Source organism: Xenopus tropicalis, chromosome 7 (genome assembly GCF_000004195.4).
Source record: "Xenopus tropicalis strain Nigerian chromosome 7, UCB_Xtro_10.0, whole genome shotgun sequence".
NCBI classification, from domain to species: domain Eukaryota; kingdom Metazoa; phylum Chordata; class Amphibia; order Anura; family Pipidae; genus Xenopus; species Xenopus tropicalis.
In genome coordinates, this window is record NC_030683.2 from 538,070 (window position 1) to 556,671 (window position 18,602).

Genomic DNA, 18,602 nt, shown 5'->3' on the forward strand with positions numbered 1-18,602 from the left:
ATTCATAAGTGTTAATAATAAATTAATCAAAAATGAGTCCAAAAATAAGTCCAATAACAAAATATGGTTCTTGGGAAACTGTGTGGCTACTGGTGGCTTCTTTGTTTCCCTGGCTACAGCGCCAAACACAAGGGAGGTAAAGGTATGATTGGTACCTGAGATAGAAAGATCATGCACCTCAAAGTCTTATCAAGCAACAATGAAAGACCCAACAGTAAATGTGTAGACTTAATAAATCATTTATTTCATCCTTATTCAAGTTCTATTTGTTCCACAGAATCAGAACCAAAACTGAGACTTCCCAATAAGTTAAAGGATTAGTTGGCAGCAATGGTGCTCTGGATCCAGGAGTTGTAGTTGCAGACCTTGGTGTACACACCGGGGTAGTTCCTCTGGGCACAGCCGATACCCCAGGACACAATACCCTGCAGCTGTCCATTGCACACAACGGGGCCACCAGAGTCACCCTAAAAAAGGAGGGGAGATTGTTATTGGGCAGATATCAAATGGAGATGCAATACTTCTTATAAAAGATGGATCCTCAAGTAGATGGAGAATTATTGGGGGGTTGACCCTAAAAACAACATTCAGCTACAACATTACCCAGCTAGGAGAATTCAGTGTTGGGGCATCAGGGGGATGGGGTGAGTTACCTGGCAGGAGTCCTTGCCACCCTCCAGGAATCCGGCACAGAACATGTTGTTGGTGATCTGCCCGGGGTAGGCTCCTGAGCACTGGGCGGTGGTCAGGATGGGGGCATTCAGGCACTGCAGGAGGTTGGGGTAATTGGCTGAAAATAAAAATGTGGATATTAAATGATGGGATATTGGCAACAATTATCTGTTATTCACACATTTGCCAAACATGTTTTTTTCCCCATACTGAGCTGCACACTAGACCCGACACTACTGGATCAGCACTTGAAAAATGTATAATTACAGGTGATTCTGGCAGGGAAGTCTTAATTCTTCCTTTAAAGAGGAAATATTAGGCACCCCCCAGTGATTATATTCACTTACCTCATACATACATGGTCTGGGGTATTTCTGGAGGAGCACCACAGAGCAATCTTCTTGTGCTTCTTTCTTCTGGTTTCTATTCACCAGACATGTGTATTAGAGTGAAAAGCTGAACAAAAAGCCAACTATTTCACCCTACCATGCATGCAACTGCCCCAGCAACCAAGGAACAAAGAAGCAGAAGAAGAAGATTGCTCCTCCAGAAGTACCCAGTCATTTTCTGCTAACAGGAGAACATGCCTGGGGTATCAGGTTAGCCAATGTTCCAACTGTGAGGTAAAGACAATGTCATCCAAAGAGATTCGTAGTTACTACTCTTAGAGATAGGTTTGTATGTTGTTTTATGTGGGTAAGTAGCCAATTATTGCCCTAAAGAAAGGGAGGAACCCTATTTCTAGGTAGCTGCAAGGAGCAGCTACTGATCCCCCTGCATGGAGGTGTCTCATCACTGGCACTTGGGCAGTTGTGTTGGACAAAGAAATGGATCTTCTGTAGAAAAACCTATGTATGTTGAAATTTTATTCACTTTGTACTACACTTACACTCCAAAAATACAAGTATTTGTTGATTACAGAACCTACATTACTTGTTCTGGTAACTTACAGCCACTGGCGGAAGTGTTCCCCCAGCCAGAGATCAGGCAGCTGGTACCGGCGGCGGCACAACTAGAAGGCAGAGCCACGGCGTTGACGGCAGAATTGAGGGAGGCAGCAGAGGAGAGCTTGATCAGCATGATATCATTGTCTAAGGTCCTGGAGTTGTAGCCAGAATGTCTGATGACCTTGGCAGAGTTGATAAACTGCTCGGTTCCTTCACTTACGGCGATGTTGTGTTCCCCCAGCCTGACCTGGACGCTCCTACAAGTAGAAAAAAGGCAAAATGTACATTGAGAAGGTTCAACAAACACTGGAAAAGAGATTCTAATTGGAGAATACGTTTGGGGTTTAATATGGCAAAGGAATAATGAGTATAATGTGATCTGGGTCTGTAAGTAAGTGACTATACTGTGGAACCCCAAGGTGATGGTCATGTTATGTAGAACCCTTTACTTACGCTTGGTAGCAGTGAGCGGCAGACACGACCCACTGGTTATTGATCAGGGACCCACCACAGAAATGGTAGCCAGCGTTCAGGGAGACGATGTAGGGCACAGAGTTCTTGGCGCAGGTGGCACCTCCAATGATCTTATCATCATCAAAGGCAGCTGGGAAGGGAAGGAACATGAATTCATGTAGTCTAAATATTATCTACACAGCCATATAGTCATTGGTGCTAATTGTCAGTAGATGTAAAGACTTTCCCCCTAAGATACAACGGGAAAGAGCTGTACCATATAATATAAAAAAGAGAGAAGAGACTCATTAAGGAGGAGGCACTTGGCAAGAGGACTCACCGGCGGCTCCCAGGAGCACACAGATCAGGAGAAGTTTCATGGTTGAGATGTGGCCAAAGTGGATGTTCTACAGTAGGAACCTCTGGTATTTATACCCAAACCTACAGAGCAGCCCATCAATCCTTATCTCTATCTATATATATATATATAAATAACTGCAAACATGTATATCAGTAGCCTTGGTGGAGCGATGGGAATGACGCAGAACATCCCACAATCTTATATTTCCAGTAGATTTCAGGCTTATCACAACTGTTTAACTGGGAAATTCTTTTTTTATACACTAAGCAGATTGCACAGCTGCCATTACACTTGGTCTCGTTCTTCATCTCATCCTAAATATCACAGTTTTTCGTTTTGCACGGGGGCAGCGGATGAGAAAACAATTATTTAATGTAGTTAAATCCCTTTCTGGTTCCCCACGGAGCTCAAATAGGCAGAAAAGCAAAGAAACTTTTCTTTTAACCTTTTTACTGCCAGATGTTTTGGTCAAAGCGGAACTTGTATTGTCAGACAGTTTTTGAACATTTTGCACTGTTTCACTTTAGGGGCCTTTCCTCAGGGGGACTTTTAGTTTACCCAGGAAAACAATATAATGTTTTTTTCAGGACAATCTATGCTTTCAAAATATGGTACAATTTTTGTGTAATTCCAGTTCTGTAACAAGATATAGGCTTCTAAATGTCTAAAAATGAAAAAAAAAAAATCTAATTTTCCATAATATAAACACACATACTAGAAACAAAAATTATTTTATGCATGAAAATAAAACTGATTTAGAAAATCCCATATCTCCTGAATGTGCCAATACCAAATATATATAGTTTTATGGAGATTTGTCACTTGTATAGGTCAAAAACTCCCGGCAGGACACTACCAAATTTACAAAGCACTGCTCCAGAAAGCTGCATACTTTAGATTTCAAGGCCAAAAATTCCACTAACAGAAGGTTTATCCCAGAAAATTATACATTTTTGGAAAGAACAGATTGTGGGGAATCCAGAATAGGCACAACTGTCTGTCTGCTCCAAACTACCAAGTCGCAATGCTTTCCTAAAGCTATTGGTTTTTATCAAAATTTGTGAATTTTTTTAAAAATTGCTTCAAAGCTTCCAGTCTATAGTATCTTATCTCCTACAGGTCATAAAGTAACCAAATAAAACACCCTAAATATGAATGCCAGGGGTCCACTGAACAGTTTGATGCCCAATATGTATAGGTTTAGCTAAGTATGTGGCATGTAGGGGCCCCAATGTGAACATACCCCCATATGATCTATCATTTCAGCTCCTGCAAAATCAACACATTTACATCATTATATGTGGGATAAAGCTAGTAAAAAGTACGCTCACCCCAGAAAGTCATATATTTTTAGAAAGTACACATTCCCCCGAATCTAAAATGGGTACCCATGTCTTTCTACTCCAAAGTACCAAGCCACAAATGTTTTCTAAATTTGGCAATTTTGAAGATATTTCCAAAAATCCCCTCAAAGCTTCCACTTTTCAGCATCTTATCTCCCACATAGCATTAGGTACCAAGATAAAACACCATAAATCTGAATGCCAGGGGTCCACTGAACAGTTTGATGCCCAATATGTATAGGTTTACCTAAGTATGTGGCATGTAGGGGCCCCAATGTGAACATACCCCCATATGATCTATCATTTCAGCTCCTGCAAAATCAACACATTTACTTCCTTTATGTGGGATAATGCTGCAAAAAAGTACACTCACCCCAGAAAGCCATATATTTTTGGAAAGTACACATCCCCCCGAATCTATAATGGGTAAACATTTCTTTTTGCTCCAAAGTACCAATCTGCAGAGCTTTCCTAAGTTTGACATTTCAGAAAATCGCCTAAAAATGTTGCAATTTGCCGCATTTATCTCACACAATTTCTTGCGTACAAAGGCAAATCACCCCAAATAGGAACACCTATGGTCTACTGAACAGTTTGATGCCCAATATGCATAGATATACCAAAGTCTGTGGTATGCACTGACCCCAAAATGAAAATAGCGCATATGAATTTCTCGCCTGCCAGCTCAGCTTTTGCATACAGAGCCCCCTGACAGCATATTATGTGCCACAACACCCCCTAACTATACAGAGCCCCCTGTCAGCGTATTATGTGCCGTAACCCCCCCTAACTATACAGAGCCCCCTGACAGCATATTATGTGCCATAACACCCCCTAACTATACAGAGCCCCCCTGACAGCATATTATGTGCCACAACACCCCCTAACTATACAGAGCCCCCTGTCAGCGTATTATGTGCCGTAACCCCCCCTAACTATACAGAGCCCCCTGACAGCATATTATATGCCATAACACCCCCTAACTATACAGAGCCCCCTGTCAGCGTATTATGTGCCGTAAGCCCCCCTAACTATACAGAGCCCCCTGACAGCATATTATGTGCTGTAACCCCCCTAACTATACAGAGCCCCCTGTCAGCATATTATGTGCTGTAACCCCCCTAACTATACAGAGACCCCTGTCACTGTATTATGTGCCGTAACCCCCCCTAACTATACAGATACCCCTGTCAGTATATTATGTGCCGTAACCCCCCCTAACTATACAGAGCCCCCTGACAGTATATTATGTGCCGTAACACCCCCCCAACTATACAGAGACCCCCAGAAAACCATATACTTTTGCAAAGTACACATTCTGACAAATCCAACATGGGTAAAGAGTCCTTTCTACACCAAAGTACCAACCTGCAAAGCTTTCCTAAATTTAGTGGTTTTTATGACATTTTAGAAAATTGCCTAAAAATGTTGCAATTTGGCGCATTTATCTCACACAGTTTCTTGCATACAAAGGCAAATCACCCCAAATAAGAACACCAAAGGTCTACTGAACAGTTTGATGCCCAATATGCATAGATATACAAAAGTCTGCGGTATGTACTGACCCCAAAATGAAAATATGGATTTCTCGCCCGCTTTTCCACACAGAGCCCCCTGACAGCATATTATATGCCGTAAGACCCCCAAACTATACAGAGACCCCCCAGAAAACCATATATTTTTGTAAGGTACACATTTTGATGAATTGAAAATAGGTAAAGTTATTTTTGTACATTGCAAAGCTATGCTAAACACAGATCAGGAACACTAATACAGGGATAAAAAATGCAATAAAACCACAAAAATTGTGCAACAAAATAAGTCAAACAACAGCGTAATTAGTGGTCAGGATATCTGATCCAATAATAATGCTGTCAAAATAAACAGTTTTTAGGGAAAAGAAACTAAAAATAACGTGGTAAAATGAAAAAAAAGTTTGTGTATACATGTGTGTACATATGTAAAGGTTGTGTGACAGTGTGTAAGTGTGTATATGAGTGTATATGATTGTGCAAAATGAAAACAAAAAAACTACTAAATTGTGTGCTGTATGTGTGTGTAAATTTATGTGTGTGTGTAAATGTGTATAAGTGTGTGTAAGTGTGTAAATGCAAAAAAAAAACTCTCACCTGTCCTGAGGCACGGATCACATGCCTGGTCCTCCTGCTGCAGTCCGGGAGTCAGTGGGCTGGAAGCAGGAAGTGGGACCAAGCATGCGATCGCATATGCTGCTTGGAGGTCGGTCCTGTGATGATCACATCGCAGGGCCGACATGACAGCCCCCCTGGCTCGTGGCCAGGGGGCTGTCATCGCTAAAAACCCTCTGCAGAAGCGGCATGTGCCTTTTTCTGCAATGATGTGCCAAGCACGTTGTTGCCAGTTAAAGGGTTAAATTCATGGATACAAATAAAAGCGTTTTCTAAAAACAAATTGGAAATCTGTTTCAGAGATGATAAAATTCCTTCAAATAAGTAGAAACATCAGAAAGTGAATATTCCAGAGATCCTCTAAACAATTGGCCTCAAACAACTGCGGCATTTCCTATTTCTGCTCTTTGTGGGGTTGGAGAAGAGACACTTCTGCTTCATGTGAGGAACCTTCAGGCTAAGGCTGATGTCCCACAAAGAGATTTAGGCACCAACGTTGGATCCCTGCTACCATGGGCAACTAATCTCTCTGAAACGCCTTTCCACCAGTAACAAACGGAATCGCTGGTGGAAAGTCTTGAACTTTTCCTATTCTGTCTGGTTGGTGTCATGTAGTCTCTTGTCTATAGAATGTCAGGCTCTGCTGTAGGAACAAACCTCTACCCTGTAACTCTCAGCTCTACTCAGTGGCACACATGTCCCCCGGCTGTTAATTAGAGACCCCCCATAGAACTAGACAATGAAAGATGTTCTTCTTAACCTTCCATGATCATCATCATCATCAAATGCGGAAGGGAAGAGGACAATAACAGGTTTAACCAAGAGAAAGGGTTAGATAAAAGTCAATGGATGCCGGCCTGGACATTTCCAGGGAAATGTATATGGTGTATTTTATCACATTAAAGGACACAAAGATGGGAATGTTATAGAGTAACAGAAATAATATTAGTCAAAAGATCCCAAAGTGTATCCAATCAGGCCTTTGGAATTATTACTATGTCAGACAAAACAAAGACAGCTGGAGTCACTAAAACAATCAAAGAAGAGAGTCACCTTCCCAGAAATACCTACAGGAACTTGGAAAACCCATGGGACAGTGACACCAATGGATGCCATCCAGTATAGCAGGTGACTGAAGATGAATGGAGACCTATGGGATTGGAGATATTCATTGGTCTTCAGTCACAGCTACTGGAGTATGTTTCATCCTGGTTATGGGATCTTTAGAAAACAAACTTTAAGGGACTAGGGTCTGTCTTCATGGAGGGCCAATGGATATAAGGGAAAGCCCTTGCAGTTGCTGTAGCAGCAGAAGAAAAAAGGAAGGAACAGATGATGTATCTGGAAGAGACACCTTTAAGGATAAGTGTATAGACTTTGCAAAAGATTCCCCCCAAATGTTGCCTTAATTATAGTGACATTATCTCTTGGTGGGGAGTGTGAGAATTGAGCTGAGACGTCATGCTCTAACATAGCCATAACCGTTTAGCCTCAGGGCTTATTGTGTAGTAGCTGAGAGTTCTTCATTTTGTCTCCATGGGCAAAGAGGTCTAGAAATCATGTACCTCAAGCTGGGCATATTGCGAAAAGATCCACTTGTTTGGCGACCTTTTAAACAAGTTTATCTTTCCATGTATGGCCATTGGCTAGCCAGAAATACACCCTTTGACTCAATGAATTATCAGCAATAACATAATGCAGCCAAAAATGACTTCAATGCATTTGCAAGGAGCTGATGGAAGAATAAAGTTCAGGAGCTTCTCTGATGCAAGGTGGAGAGCACACATGTGGGGCAATCAGGGAAGATGCATTTATGTTATATGGTTTTACTCAGCTCTTGTGATAAACTCTATGGACTACAGATTGTCCTGAGCTGAGTGTAGGAACCAGAAGGGTATATATGGGGCAGATATATGGGAAGGAGCAGAGGAATTCATGGCTTCATCTGTGACTAAGCTCTACTGACTATGGACAATAGATTTTGCTGAGCAAAGCATAAGGACTGGTGTGACGATCTATCAAAAACATTGATCTGATTTATTTCTTAAACCTCAGTTAAGGACATATTCAATGTGTGTCTGTATCGGCAATAGGAACCAGACAAGTTCTGATACCCCCAGAGGTTCCAACAGGTGTGTGCCTGGCCCAATAGGAACAATAGGCAGAACCAGCAGGTAAAAGACATTTCAGTAGAGGGACCTGTGTGAACACGTGACTAAAGGGGGTCAGCAACAAGGTTAGTGGGCAGCAAATTGTTAGAGATGTCCCAGTCTAGGAGTCTGAGGGGCAGAAATGGTTCAACTTATCTTTTTATTCCAGTTTGTGAGCTGAACCCTAGTTTTATATAAGCCTCGATACATTCACCTCTCAGTGTCTATAAAGGATATTAATTCCAATAATAAAACACGGTTCTTGGGAAACTTATCTAGTAAAAAGGCCAGACAGTAAATGTGCAGACTTAATGAATCTTTTATTTCTTCCTTATGCAAGTTCTATTTGTTCCACAGAATCAGAACCAAAACTGAGACTTCCCAATAAGTTAAAGGATTAGTTGGCAGCAATGGTGCTCTGGATCCAGGAGTTGTAGTTGCAGACCTTGGCGTAGACTCCGGGGTAGTTCCTCTGGGCACAGCCGATACCCCAGGACACAATACCCTGCAGCTGTCCATTGCACACAACGGGGCCACCAGAGTCACCCTAAAAAGGAAGGGAGATTGTTATTGGACAGATCTCAAATGAAGTTACAATACTTCTTATAAAAGATGAACCCTCAAGCAGATGGAGAATTATTGGGGTGATGACCCTAAAAACAACATTCAGCTACAACATTACCCAGCTAGGACAATTCAGAGTTGGGGCATCAGGGTGATGAGTTACCTGGCAGGAGTCCTTGCCACCCTCCAGGAATCCGGCACAGAACATGTTGTTGGTGATCTGCCCGGGGTAGGCGCTTGAACACTGGGCGGTGGTCAGGATAGGGGCATTCAGGCACTGCAGGAGGTTGGGGTAATTGGCTGAAAATAAAAGTGTGGATATTAAATGATGGGATATTGGCAACAATTATCTGTTATTCACACATTTGCCAAACATGCCCATACTGAGCTGCACTAGACCCGGCACTACTGGGTCAGCACTTGAAACATGTATAATTACAGGTGATTCTGGCAGGGAAGTCTTAATTCTTCCTTTAAAGAGAAGGAAAGTTAAAATCTCTGGGGGGTGCCAAATGTTAGGCACCCCCCAGGGATTATATTCACTTCGGAGCAATCTTCTTGCGCTTCTTTCTTCTTTCTGCTTCTTCTTCTGGTTTCTATTCACCAGACATGTGTAGTAGAGTGAAAAGCTGAACTTTAACAAAAAGCCAACTATTTCACCCTACCATGCACGCAACTGCCCCCGGCAACCAAGGAACAAAGAAGCAGAAGAAGAAGATTGCTCTATGGTGCTCTTCCATAAGTACCCAGGGCCATTGTGGTTTCTGCTAACAGGAGCACCTGCCTGGGGTATCAGGTTAGTGAATATATTCAATGTAAGTGCTAATATTTGGCACATCCCCTTGATTTAAGCTTTTCTTTTCCATTAACCCACAATCCCTGTGTGGTCTGTGGGAGACCAATTGTCCATCTGTGAGTTAAAGACAATGTCGTTCAGGGAGATTAGTAGCTGCAACTCTTAGAGATAGGTTTGTAGGTTGTTTTATGTGGGTAAGTAGCCAATTATTGCCCCACAGAAAAGAAGGAACCCAATTTCTATGCTACAACGAGCAGCTACTGATCCCCCTGCATGGACGTGTCCCAGCACTTGGGCAGTTGTGTTGGTAACAAAGAAATGGATCTTCTGTAGAAGTCACAACTATGAATGTTGGGTGCAACAGGGAAATCTTCAGGTAGATTAAAAGGCCTCACAAAGAATATATCCTTCATAAATGGGTATTTGTTGATTACAGAACCTACATTACTTGTTCTGGTAACTTACAGCCACTGGCGGAAGTGTTTCCCCAGCCAGAGACCAGGCAGCTGGTACCGGCGGCGGCACAACTAGAAGGCAGAGACACGGCTTTCACATAGGAGTTGAGGGAGGCAGGAGAGGCAAGTTTGATCAACATAATGTCATTGTCTGTGGTCCTGGAGTTGTAGCTGGGGTGCCTGATGACCTTTGCAGAGTTGATGAATTGCTCTGTTCCTTCACTTAGGGCGATGTTGTGTTCCCCCAGCCTGACCTGGATGCTCCTTCAAGTAGAAATGAAAAATCAAAAGGAACATTGAGAAGGTTCAACAAACACTAGAAAAGAGATCCTATTTGGTGACATCCATTCATGTTATGTAGGACCCTTTACTTACGCTTGGTAGCAGTGAGCGGCAGACACAACCCACTGGTTATTGAGCAGAGACCCCCCACAGAAATGGTAGCCAGCGTTCAGGGAGACAATGTAGGGCACAGAGTTCTTGGCGCAGGTGGCACCTCCAATGATCTTATCATCATCAAAGGCAGCTGGGAAGGGAAGGAACATGAACTCATATTGTCTAAATATTATCTACACAGCCATATAGTCATTGGTGCTAATTGTCAGTAGATGTAAGGACTTTCCCCCTAAGATACAACAGGAAAGAGCTGTACCATAGAATACAAAGAAGAGAAAAGAAACTCATTAAGGAGGAGGCATTTGGCAAGAGGACTCACCGGCGGCTCCCAGGAGCACACAGATCAGGAGAAGTTTCATGGTGGAGATTTGGTCAAGTAGATGTTCTGTATTAGTAATACTCCTGGTATTTATACCCAAACCTACAGAGCAGCCCTTCAATCCTCTTCTCTATCTATACATCTGTATATATAAATAATGGCAAACATGAATATCAGTGGCCTTGGTGGAGGGATGGGAATGACGCAGGACAACACATAATCTTACAATTTCAGTAGATTTCAGGCTTATCACAACTGTTTAAAGTCTGTGAAATTCTAATGTTATACACTAAGCAGTTTGCACACCTGCCATTAAACTCGCTCTCGTTCGTTATCTCATCATAAATGTCACATTTTTTAGTTTTGCGCGGGGGGCAGCGGACAAGAAAGCAAAAATTATTTAATGCCTTTCCACCGGCAATGAAGGGAATCGCTGGTGAAAAGGTCTACGCATCGATTTGGCTTTCTGAAGTCGCCCAAACTTGCCTGCAGGAGGAAACTTTGTGCTATTTTGGAAAGCCGAAGCCGGTGGAAAAGCATTTCGGGGAGATTAGTTGCCTGTGATAGTAAAGATCTATCACGGGCAAGTAAATTTTTCTGTGGGACATCAGCCTTAAACTTCCTATTCTGTCTGGTTGAGGTAATGTTCTCTACCCCTTCACTCTCAGCTCCACTCAGTGGCAGACATGTCCCCCTCGCTGTTAATTAGAGACCCCCATAGAACTAGTACTCAATTGGCCAGATGATGAAGGATGTTCTTCTTAACCTTCCATGATCATCATCAAATTCAGGAGGGAAGAGGACAACATGCAGGTTTAACCAAGAGAAAGGTTTAGATAAAACTCAATGGATAACCCATGGGACAGATGACTGGAGATGAATGAAGACCTATGGGATTGGAGATATTCATTGGTCTTCAGTGACAGTTACTGGAGTATGTTTCATGCTGGTTATGGGATGTTTGGAAAGGCAAATGAAGTTTCTCATGAAACTGTACCAGAAGCCTAGGAGAATGTAGATTGAAGGAAGGTTCTCAGGAGTTTTCTTCAGGACTGTAGCCCTGATTATGAATGAATGTGCCAAGAACTTGGTAGCCTTAATAGAAAAGAGACTGGATTGATTTAGAGAATAATAGGGAAAGGCCCCAGAAAGTGTTGACCCAGTTTTTTACTTGGGCAGGATAACTTGAGATTGATAGTAGACAACCAAGCTTGATTCCCAATCTTAAAGTCTGGGTCCTTCTTCTGTTTTTGATCTGAATCATGAATAACTATTAATGCCTCAAGATAGAAATTCTCATGAGCAAAGATTCTATATCGATGGATATAGAATCAAGTCCATCCTTGTAAGTTAAATATGTAGAAGAGGGAGAACGCAAAGGATCCTTGGAGGCTACTTTAAGATGACAAAAGAGGTGGTCGAAAGAAGTTCTTAGGTCCCAGTATGGTTTCTGGAGGTCTTTCAATATCAGGTTGGGGGGAAAACACCCAAAAAAGAGCATCTGCTTTAATATTTGAGGGGTTTGAGAGTGAAAAGAAGTTTAAAATGTCCATGAAGGAGCAAAAAGTCCTGAAAATGCTTGGGGAGGTGAAACTTAGGTTCTGGTTGCTCTGGGTGCAAAGCAGAAATAGCTGGAACATTAGAGAAGAAAGCTGCTGTGGTACTCAAAGCTGAGGTCCCAGGAGGAGTCTGACCTGACCTCGGTTGTACTTGCATCTGATTGTAGCCTCCCTAGCCTTCATGGACTGCTTGTGTCAATTGTTGGGTCCGAAACTTAAGCAGGGAGGATCCGACGGATTGATCCATTTCTCCTGGCTTACCAGGAGTTTCCAGCGCAGAGAGGATACAACAAGCAGAATGTGTCTCACAACAAACACAACATGATACCCACCCCAGGGCTTAAACAGGGAGAAGTGTGAGTGGAGAGAATCCAGTGAGGCAAACCAAGTGAAGTACCAGGGAACCAAAGCCTAGTCGGCAAATCCAGGTAGGAGGCAGGCAGCTCAGGTTTAGAGTCAGGAGTCAGGCCGGGGTAAGGGCGGTCAGTAAGGATTCAGGGTCAAAAACCAGGCACGGCTAGGCTTCATGAGTAACCATGAGAACCAGGCACACATCCGAGTAACAAACTGTTTTAAATAGTTGTAGCTTTGGTGCCAGTTCTCCTGCTACATGGCGTGCTGTGTTGTGTTGCACCGTATTGTGATGTACAATGTCACAACACATGCGCACAGAACGTGTGGGCGGCAGAGCGTGTGAGTGGCAGAGCGTGTGAGTGGCAGAGCGTGTGAGTGGCAGAGCGTGTGAGTGGCAGAACGTGTGAGTGGCAGAACGTGTGAGTGGCAGAGGGTGTGAGTGGCAGAGGGTGTGAGTGGCAGAACGTGTGGGCGGCAGAGCGTGTGAGTGGCAGAGCGTGTGAGTGGCAGAGCGTGTGAGTGGCAGAGGGTGTGAGTGGCAGAACGTGTGAGTGGCAGAACGTGTGAGTGGCAGAGCGTGTGAGTGGCAGAGCGTGTGAGTGGCAGAGCGTGTGAGTGGCAGAGCGTGTGAGTGGCAGAGCGTGTGAGTGGCAGAGCGTGTGAGTGGCAGAACGTGTGAGTGGCAGAGCGTGTGAGTGGCAGAACGTGTGAGTGGCAGAGCGTGTGAGTGGCAGAGCGTGTGAGTGGCAGAACGTGTGAGTGGCAGAGCGTGTGAGTGGCAGAGCGTGTGAGTGGCAGAGCGTGTGAGAGGCAGAACGTGTGAGTGGCAGAGCGTGTGAGTGGCAGAGCGTGTGAGTGGCAGAGCGTGTGAGTGGCAGAACGTGTGAGAGGCAGAGCGTGTGAGTGGCAGAGCGTGTGAGTGGCAGAGCGTGTGAGAGGCAGAACGTGTGAGAGGCAGAACGTGTGAGAGGCAGAGCGTGTGAGAGGCAGAGCGTGTGAGTGGCAGAGCGTGTGAGAGGCAGAGCGTGTGAGTGGCAGAACGTGTGAGTGGCAGAGCGTGTGAGAGGCAGAACGTGTGAGCGGCAGAACGTGTGAGCGGCAGAGCGTGTGAGTGGCAGAGCGTGTGAGAGGCAGAACGTGTGAGTGGCAGAGCGTGTGAGAGGCAGAGCGTGTGAGTGGCAGAGCGTGTGAGAGGCAGAGCGTGTGAGCGGCAGAACGTGTGAGAGGCAGAACGTGTGAGAGGCAGAGCGTGTGAGTGGCAGAGCGTGTGAGCGCAGAGCGTGTGAGCGCAGAGCGTGTGAGAGGCAGAGCGTGTGAGAGGCAGAACGTGTGAGAGGCAGAGCGTGTGAGTGGCAGAGCGTGTGAGTGGCAGAGCGTGTGAGAGGCAGAGCGTGTGAGAGGCAGAGCGTGTGAGTGGCAGAGCGTGTGAGAGGCAGAACGTGTGAGAGGCAGAGCGTGTGAGCGGCAGAACGTGTGAGAGGCAGAACGTGTGAGAGGCAGAACGTGTGAGAGGCAGAACGTGTGAGAGGCAGAGCGTGTGAGAGGCAGAGCGTGTGAGTGGCAGAACGTGTGAGTGGCAGAACGTGTGAGTGGCAGAGGTGTGAGTGGCAGAACGTGTGAGTGGCAGAGCGTGTGAGTGGCAGAGCGTGTGAGTGGCAGAACGTGTGAGTGGCAGAGCGTGTGAGTGCAGAGCGTGTGAGTGGCAGAACGTGTGAGTGGCAGAACGCGTGAGTGGCAGAACGCGTGAGTGGCAGAACGCGTGAGTGGCAGAGCGCGTGAGTGGCAGAGCGCGTGAGTGGCAGAACGCGTGAGTGGCAGAACGCGTGAGAGGCAGAACGCTGAGTGGCAGAGGGTGTGAGTGGCAGAGCGTGTGAGTGGCAGAACGTGTGAGTGGCAGAACGTGTGAGTGGCAGAGGGTGTGAGCAAGGTGGTGCAGAGCGTGTGAGTGGCAGAGCGTGTGAGTGGCAGAACGTGTGAGTGGCAGAACGTGTGAGTGGCAGAGGGTGTGAGTGGCAGAACGTGTGAGCGGCAGAGCGTGTGAGAGGCAGAACGTGTGAGCGGCAGAGCGTGTGAGTGGCAGAGCGTGTGAGTGGCAGAGCGTGTGAGAGGCAGAACGTGTGAGCGGCAGAGCGTGTGAGAGCAGAACGTGTGAGTGGCAGAGCGTGTGAGAGGCAGAGCGTGTGAGAGGCAGAACGTGTGAGCGGCAGAGCGTGTGAGTGGCAGAGCGTGTGAGAGGCAGAACGTGTGAGCGGCAGAGCGTGTGAGAGGCAGAACGTGTGAGTGGCAGAGCGTGTGAGAGGCAGAGCGTGTGAGAGGCAGAACGTGTGAGTGGCAGAGCGTGTGAGTGGCAGAGCGTGTGAGAGGCAGAACGTGTGAGCGGCAGAACGTGTGAGCGGCAGAACGTGTGAGTGGCAGAGCGTGTGAGTGGCAGAGCGTGTGAGTGGCAGAGCGTGTGAGCGGCAGAACGTGTGAGAGGCAGAGGGTGTGAGAGGCAGAGCGTGTGAGTGGCAGAGCGTGTGAGTGGCAGAACGTGTGAGTGGCAGAGCGTGTGAGTGGCAGAGCGTGTGAGTGGCAGAACGTGTGAGTGGCAGAGCGTGTGAGTGGCAGAGCGTGTGAGTGGCAGAACGTGTGAGTGGCAGAACGCGTGAGTGGCAGAACGCGTGAGTGGCAGAACGCGTGAGTGGCAGAGCGCGTGAGTGGCAGAGCGTGTGAGTGGCAGAACGTGTGAGTGGCAGAACGCGTGAGAGGCAGAACGCGTGAGTGGCAGAACGCGTGAGTGGCAGAGGGTGTGAGTGGCAGAGCGTGTGAGTGGCAGAACGTGTGAGTGGCAGAGCGTGTGAGTGGCAGAGCGTGTGAGTGGCAGAGCGTGTGAGTGGCAGAGCGTGTGAGTGGCAGAGCGTGTGAGTGGCAGAACGTGTGAGTGGCAGAACGTGTGAGTGGCAGAGCGTGTGAGTGGCAGAGCGTGTGAGTGGCAGAGCGTGTGAGTGGCAGAGCGTGTGAGTGGCAGAGCGTGTGAGTGGCAGAGCGTGTGAGTGGCAGAGCGTGTGAGCGGCAGAGCGTGTGAGCGGCAGAGCGTGTGAGCGGCAGAGGGTGTGAGCGGCAGAACGTGTGAGCGGCAGAGCGTGTGAGCGGCAGAACGTGTGAGAGGCAGAGGGTGTGAGTGGCAGAGCGTGTGAGTGGCAGAGCGTGTGAGTGGCAGAACGTGTGAGTGGCAGAGCGTGTGAGTGGCAGAACGTGTGAGTGGCAGAGCGTGTGAGTGGCAGAGCGTGTGAGTGGCAGAACGTGTGAGTGGCAGAGCGTGTGAGTGGCAGAGCGTGTGAGTGGCAGAACGTGTGAGTGGCAGAACGTGTGAGTGGCAGAACGCGTGAGTGGCAGAACGCGTGAGTGGCAGAGCGCGTGAGTGGCAGAGCGCGTGAGTGGCAGAACGTGTGAGTGGCAGAACGCGTGAGAGGCAGAACGCGTGAGTGGCAGAACGCGTGAGTGGCAGAGGGTGTGAGTGGCAGAGCGTGTGAGTGGCAGAACGTGTGAGTGGCAGAACGTGTGAGTGGCAGAGGGTGTGAGTGGCAGAGCGTGTGAGTGGCAGAGCGTGTGAGTGGCAGAGCGTGTGAGTGGCAGAACGTGTGAGTGGCAGAACGTGTGAGTGGCAGAGCGTGTGAGTGGCAGAGCGTGTGAGTGGCAGAGCGTGTGAGTGGCAGAGCGTGTGAGTGGCAGAGCGTGTGAGTGGCAGAGCGTGTGAGTGGCAGAGCGTGTGAGCGGCAGAGCGTGTGAGCGGCAGAGCGTGTGAGCGGCAGAGGGTGTGAGCGGCAGAGCGTGTGAGCGGCAGAGCGTGTGAGCGGCAGAACGTGTGAGCGGCAGAGCGTGTGAGTGGCAGAGCGTGTGAGTGGCAGAGCGTGTGAGTGGCAGAGCGTGTGAGTGGCAGAGGGTGTGAGTGGCAGAGCGTGTGAGTGGCAGAGCGTGTGAGTGGCAGAGCATGTGAGTGCTGTATGTGCCATGATGGACCCATGACCTACGTGCTTCAGGAACACGGTTGCGGCACAGAGGTGTAAAGTCCAGAAGGCTGATAAAGGGCCACTTACACCACTTGCGGCTGACGCCCTATATATGTCACCTTCTGCGTTCCCTTAGCGCCCGGCATCCATAGGCATAGCGGCCTGGCAGCGACAGAATAGGGCGCACGTGTAACACAGCAAACAGCGGAAATGATGCCGGGCCGACTGAGAATATATAAGTGCACGCTCAGTTCATTCTGGCAAATCGAATGCGACTCACTGACACCAGAATTCTGGGAAAACATGGCGGTTACGCTCAATGTCGCACTTTGCACTCTGTATCTAGGTACATAAATGCCATCCTGGTTGCTATGCTGTAACGTTGCCTGGACACATCCTATGGATCACGCACAGCAACAAAAATATCATGAGCTTCTTTGGTGATGAAAGAACGTTTCCCTCTCACCAACTCCAGTCTTTAAGTTGCATTCGGCTCTCACGCTTTCTATCAGCATCTCGGCATTTAGCCTTGGTCTCATTAGTCTCATTGGTCTCATTGGTCTCATTGGTCTCATTGGTCTCATTGGTCTCATTGGTCTCATTGATATGTCCCAGAAATCAATTTCTGTATGTGAAACAACTAAATTATCAGCCACATATGTATTTAAAGTTATACAAATGGAAAAATGATTTCTTCGATATCAGGTGGGAATCTTATTATCACGGGGGGTCAGTTGGTTGATGAGAACGGGGAAAAAGCAGAAATTTTGAAGAAGCAGAATGTCCAAGCCTATTGTGATTTGTGGTTGTATATATATAGTTTATGTATGTGAGTGTATAGATTGGTAAGTATAGGGTGTGTGGGTGCTGGGTTTACTTGGAAGGGTTAAACTTATTGGACTCAGGTCTTTTTTCAACCCTATGTAACTATGTAACAGCCTGAGTTTGTCCTTTTTCTGGCCCCCACAAATTATTATTATTTTTTAAAATCACCAGCAATGGTTACTTATCTGTGTTCAAAGTAATATTCTTGTCAACTGTTAGCGGTGGGACCAGCAGCAGCAAGTGTAGAGGATGATGGGAGGAGACAGGAACTGAAGCGGATGTAAGAGTTAATAGACCTGCTGTACGCAGGGGTCTCCCTTCCAAGCACTGACCAGGGCAAGCCCTGCTTAGCTTCCAAGACCTATCAAGATCAGGTTCATTCAGGCCACAGGTGACTTGGTTGAGTGGCCCTTAGCAGCAGGGGCTTCTCAAGTTGAGTGCACTGAGCCATGGAAGTCTCTGGCACGGAAGGGACTACAGACTTACAGGTGCATGAATTTTCTGATTGCTTCAACTTAATTCTGGTGTTGATGTGAATGACCAGGAATACATGTTCCTCAAACCAAGTAGGCAAATCCTTAGCTGCCAGATTATCTCTTACATCATTGTTAAGACCTTGTCAAAAAGCTGCGAGTAAAGATGTAGCAAACTGTTTGCCGGCGAACTAATTCGCACGAACATCGGGTGTTCGCAAGTTTCGCGAACTTTTTGCGTATGTTCGCAATTTGGGTTCACGTGGCGTTTTTCCGCTGCATTTTTTCTCGGCCTAAAAACGCCGCACAAGCCACACATGGCGTTTTTCAGCAAATCCCATTTCCATGGTGCTAATAGTGCGAAATAGCAAAAAATGCTGCGTATTTCCGCTAGGTCTGCCAGCTGCCTTTGGGTATACATAGGAATAGCTTGCGGTTTTGCGCAACGCTGTGTCAACAACATATTTTTCAGAGAATTTTTTGCCCTTGATCCCCCTCCGGCATGTCCCTGTCCAGGTCGTGGCACCCTTTAAACAACTTTAAAATCAGTTTTCTGGCCAGAAATGGCTTTTCTAGGTTTTAAAGTTCGCCTTCCCATTGAAGTCTATGGGGTTTGCGAACTTTCGCACTTTTTGGCGTAAGTTCGCGAACGCGTTCGCAAACTTTTTTTTGAGGTTCGCTACATCCCTATTCAAACAACCTTAAGTAATTAAAGCATTAAACATCTCGAGGAACGTGTGGAAATGGAGGCCGATGAATTGTGAACAAGGGGATCATCTTGTTCCCAAAGTGGTGATGC

The 18,602-nt window shown here is 46.6% G+C and overlaps 2 protein-coding genes across 4 annotated transcripts in view; both read right to left on the reverse strand.

Annotated features, from left to right (window-relative positions):
- Window positions 1-223: 223 nt before the first annotated feature.
- LOC100498083 (trypsin) lies at window positions 224-2,512 on the reverse strand. The gene is made up of 5 exons (XM_012954619.2): window positions 2,413-2,512; window positions 2,073-2,223; window positions 1,623-1,876; window positions 654-790; window positions 224-467 (listed from the first exon to the last, which is right to left on the reverse strand). The coding sequence occupies exons 1-5, from the start codon at window positions 2,450-2,452 to the stop codon at window positions 318-320; spliced, it is 732 nt and encodes a 243-aa protein (XP_012810073.2). The 5' UTR covers window positions 2,453-2,512; the 3' UTR covers window positions 224-317.
- A 5,867-nt stretch (window positions 2,513-8,379) lies between these two features.
- LOC101730988 (trypsin) overlaps window positions 8,380-18,602 on the reverse strand; it is a 35,104-nt gene continuing 24,881 nt past the window's right edge. Inside the window, exons 1-5 of one of the 3 annotated variants that reach the window (XM_012954620.3) lie at window positions 10,604-10,698; window positions 10,264-10,414; window positions 9,899-10,152; window positions 8,801-8,937; window positions 8,380-8,620 (exon numbers count right to left, since the gene is read on the reverse strand). In XM_012954620.3, the coding sequence (XP_012810074.1) occupies window positions 8,471-8,620; window positions 8,801-8,937; window positions 9,899-10,152; window positions 10,264-10,414; window positions 10,604-10,643 (732 nt within the window). In that variant the 5' untranslated portion in view covers window positions 10,644-10,698 and the 3' untranslated portion in view covers window positions 8,380-8,470. Of the gene's footprint in view, window positions 8,621-8,800; window positions 8,938-9,898; window positions 10,153-10,263; window positions 10,415-10,603; window positions 10,699-18,602 lie in introns of those variants that run through there. The other 2 variants (XM_018090273.2, XM_031905654.1) reach the window with 2 other exon arrangements.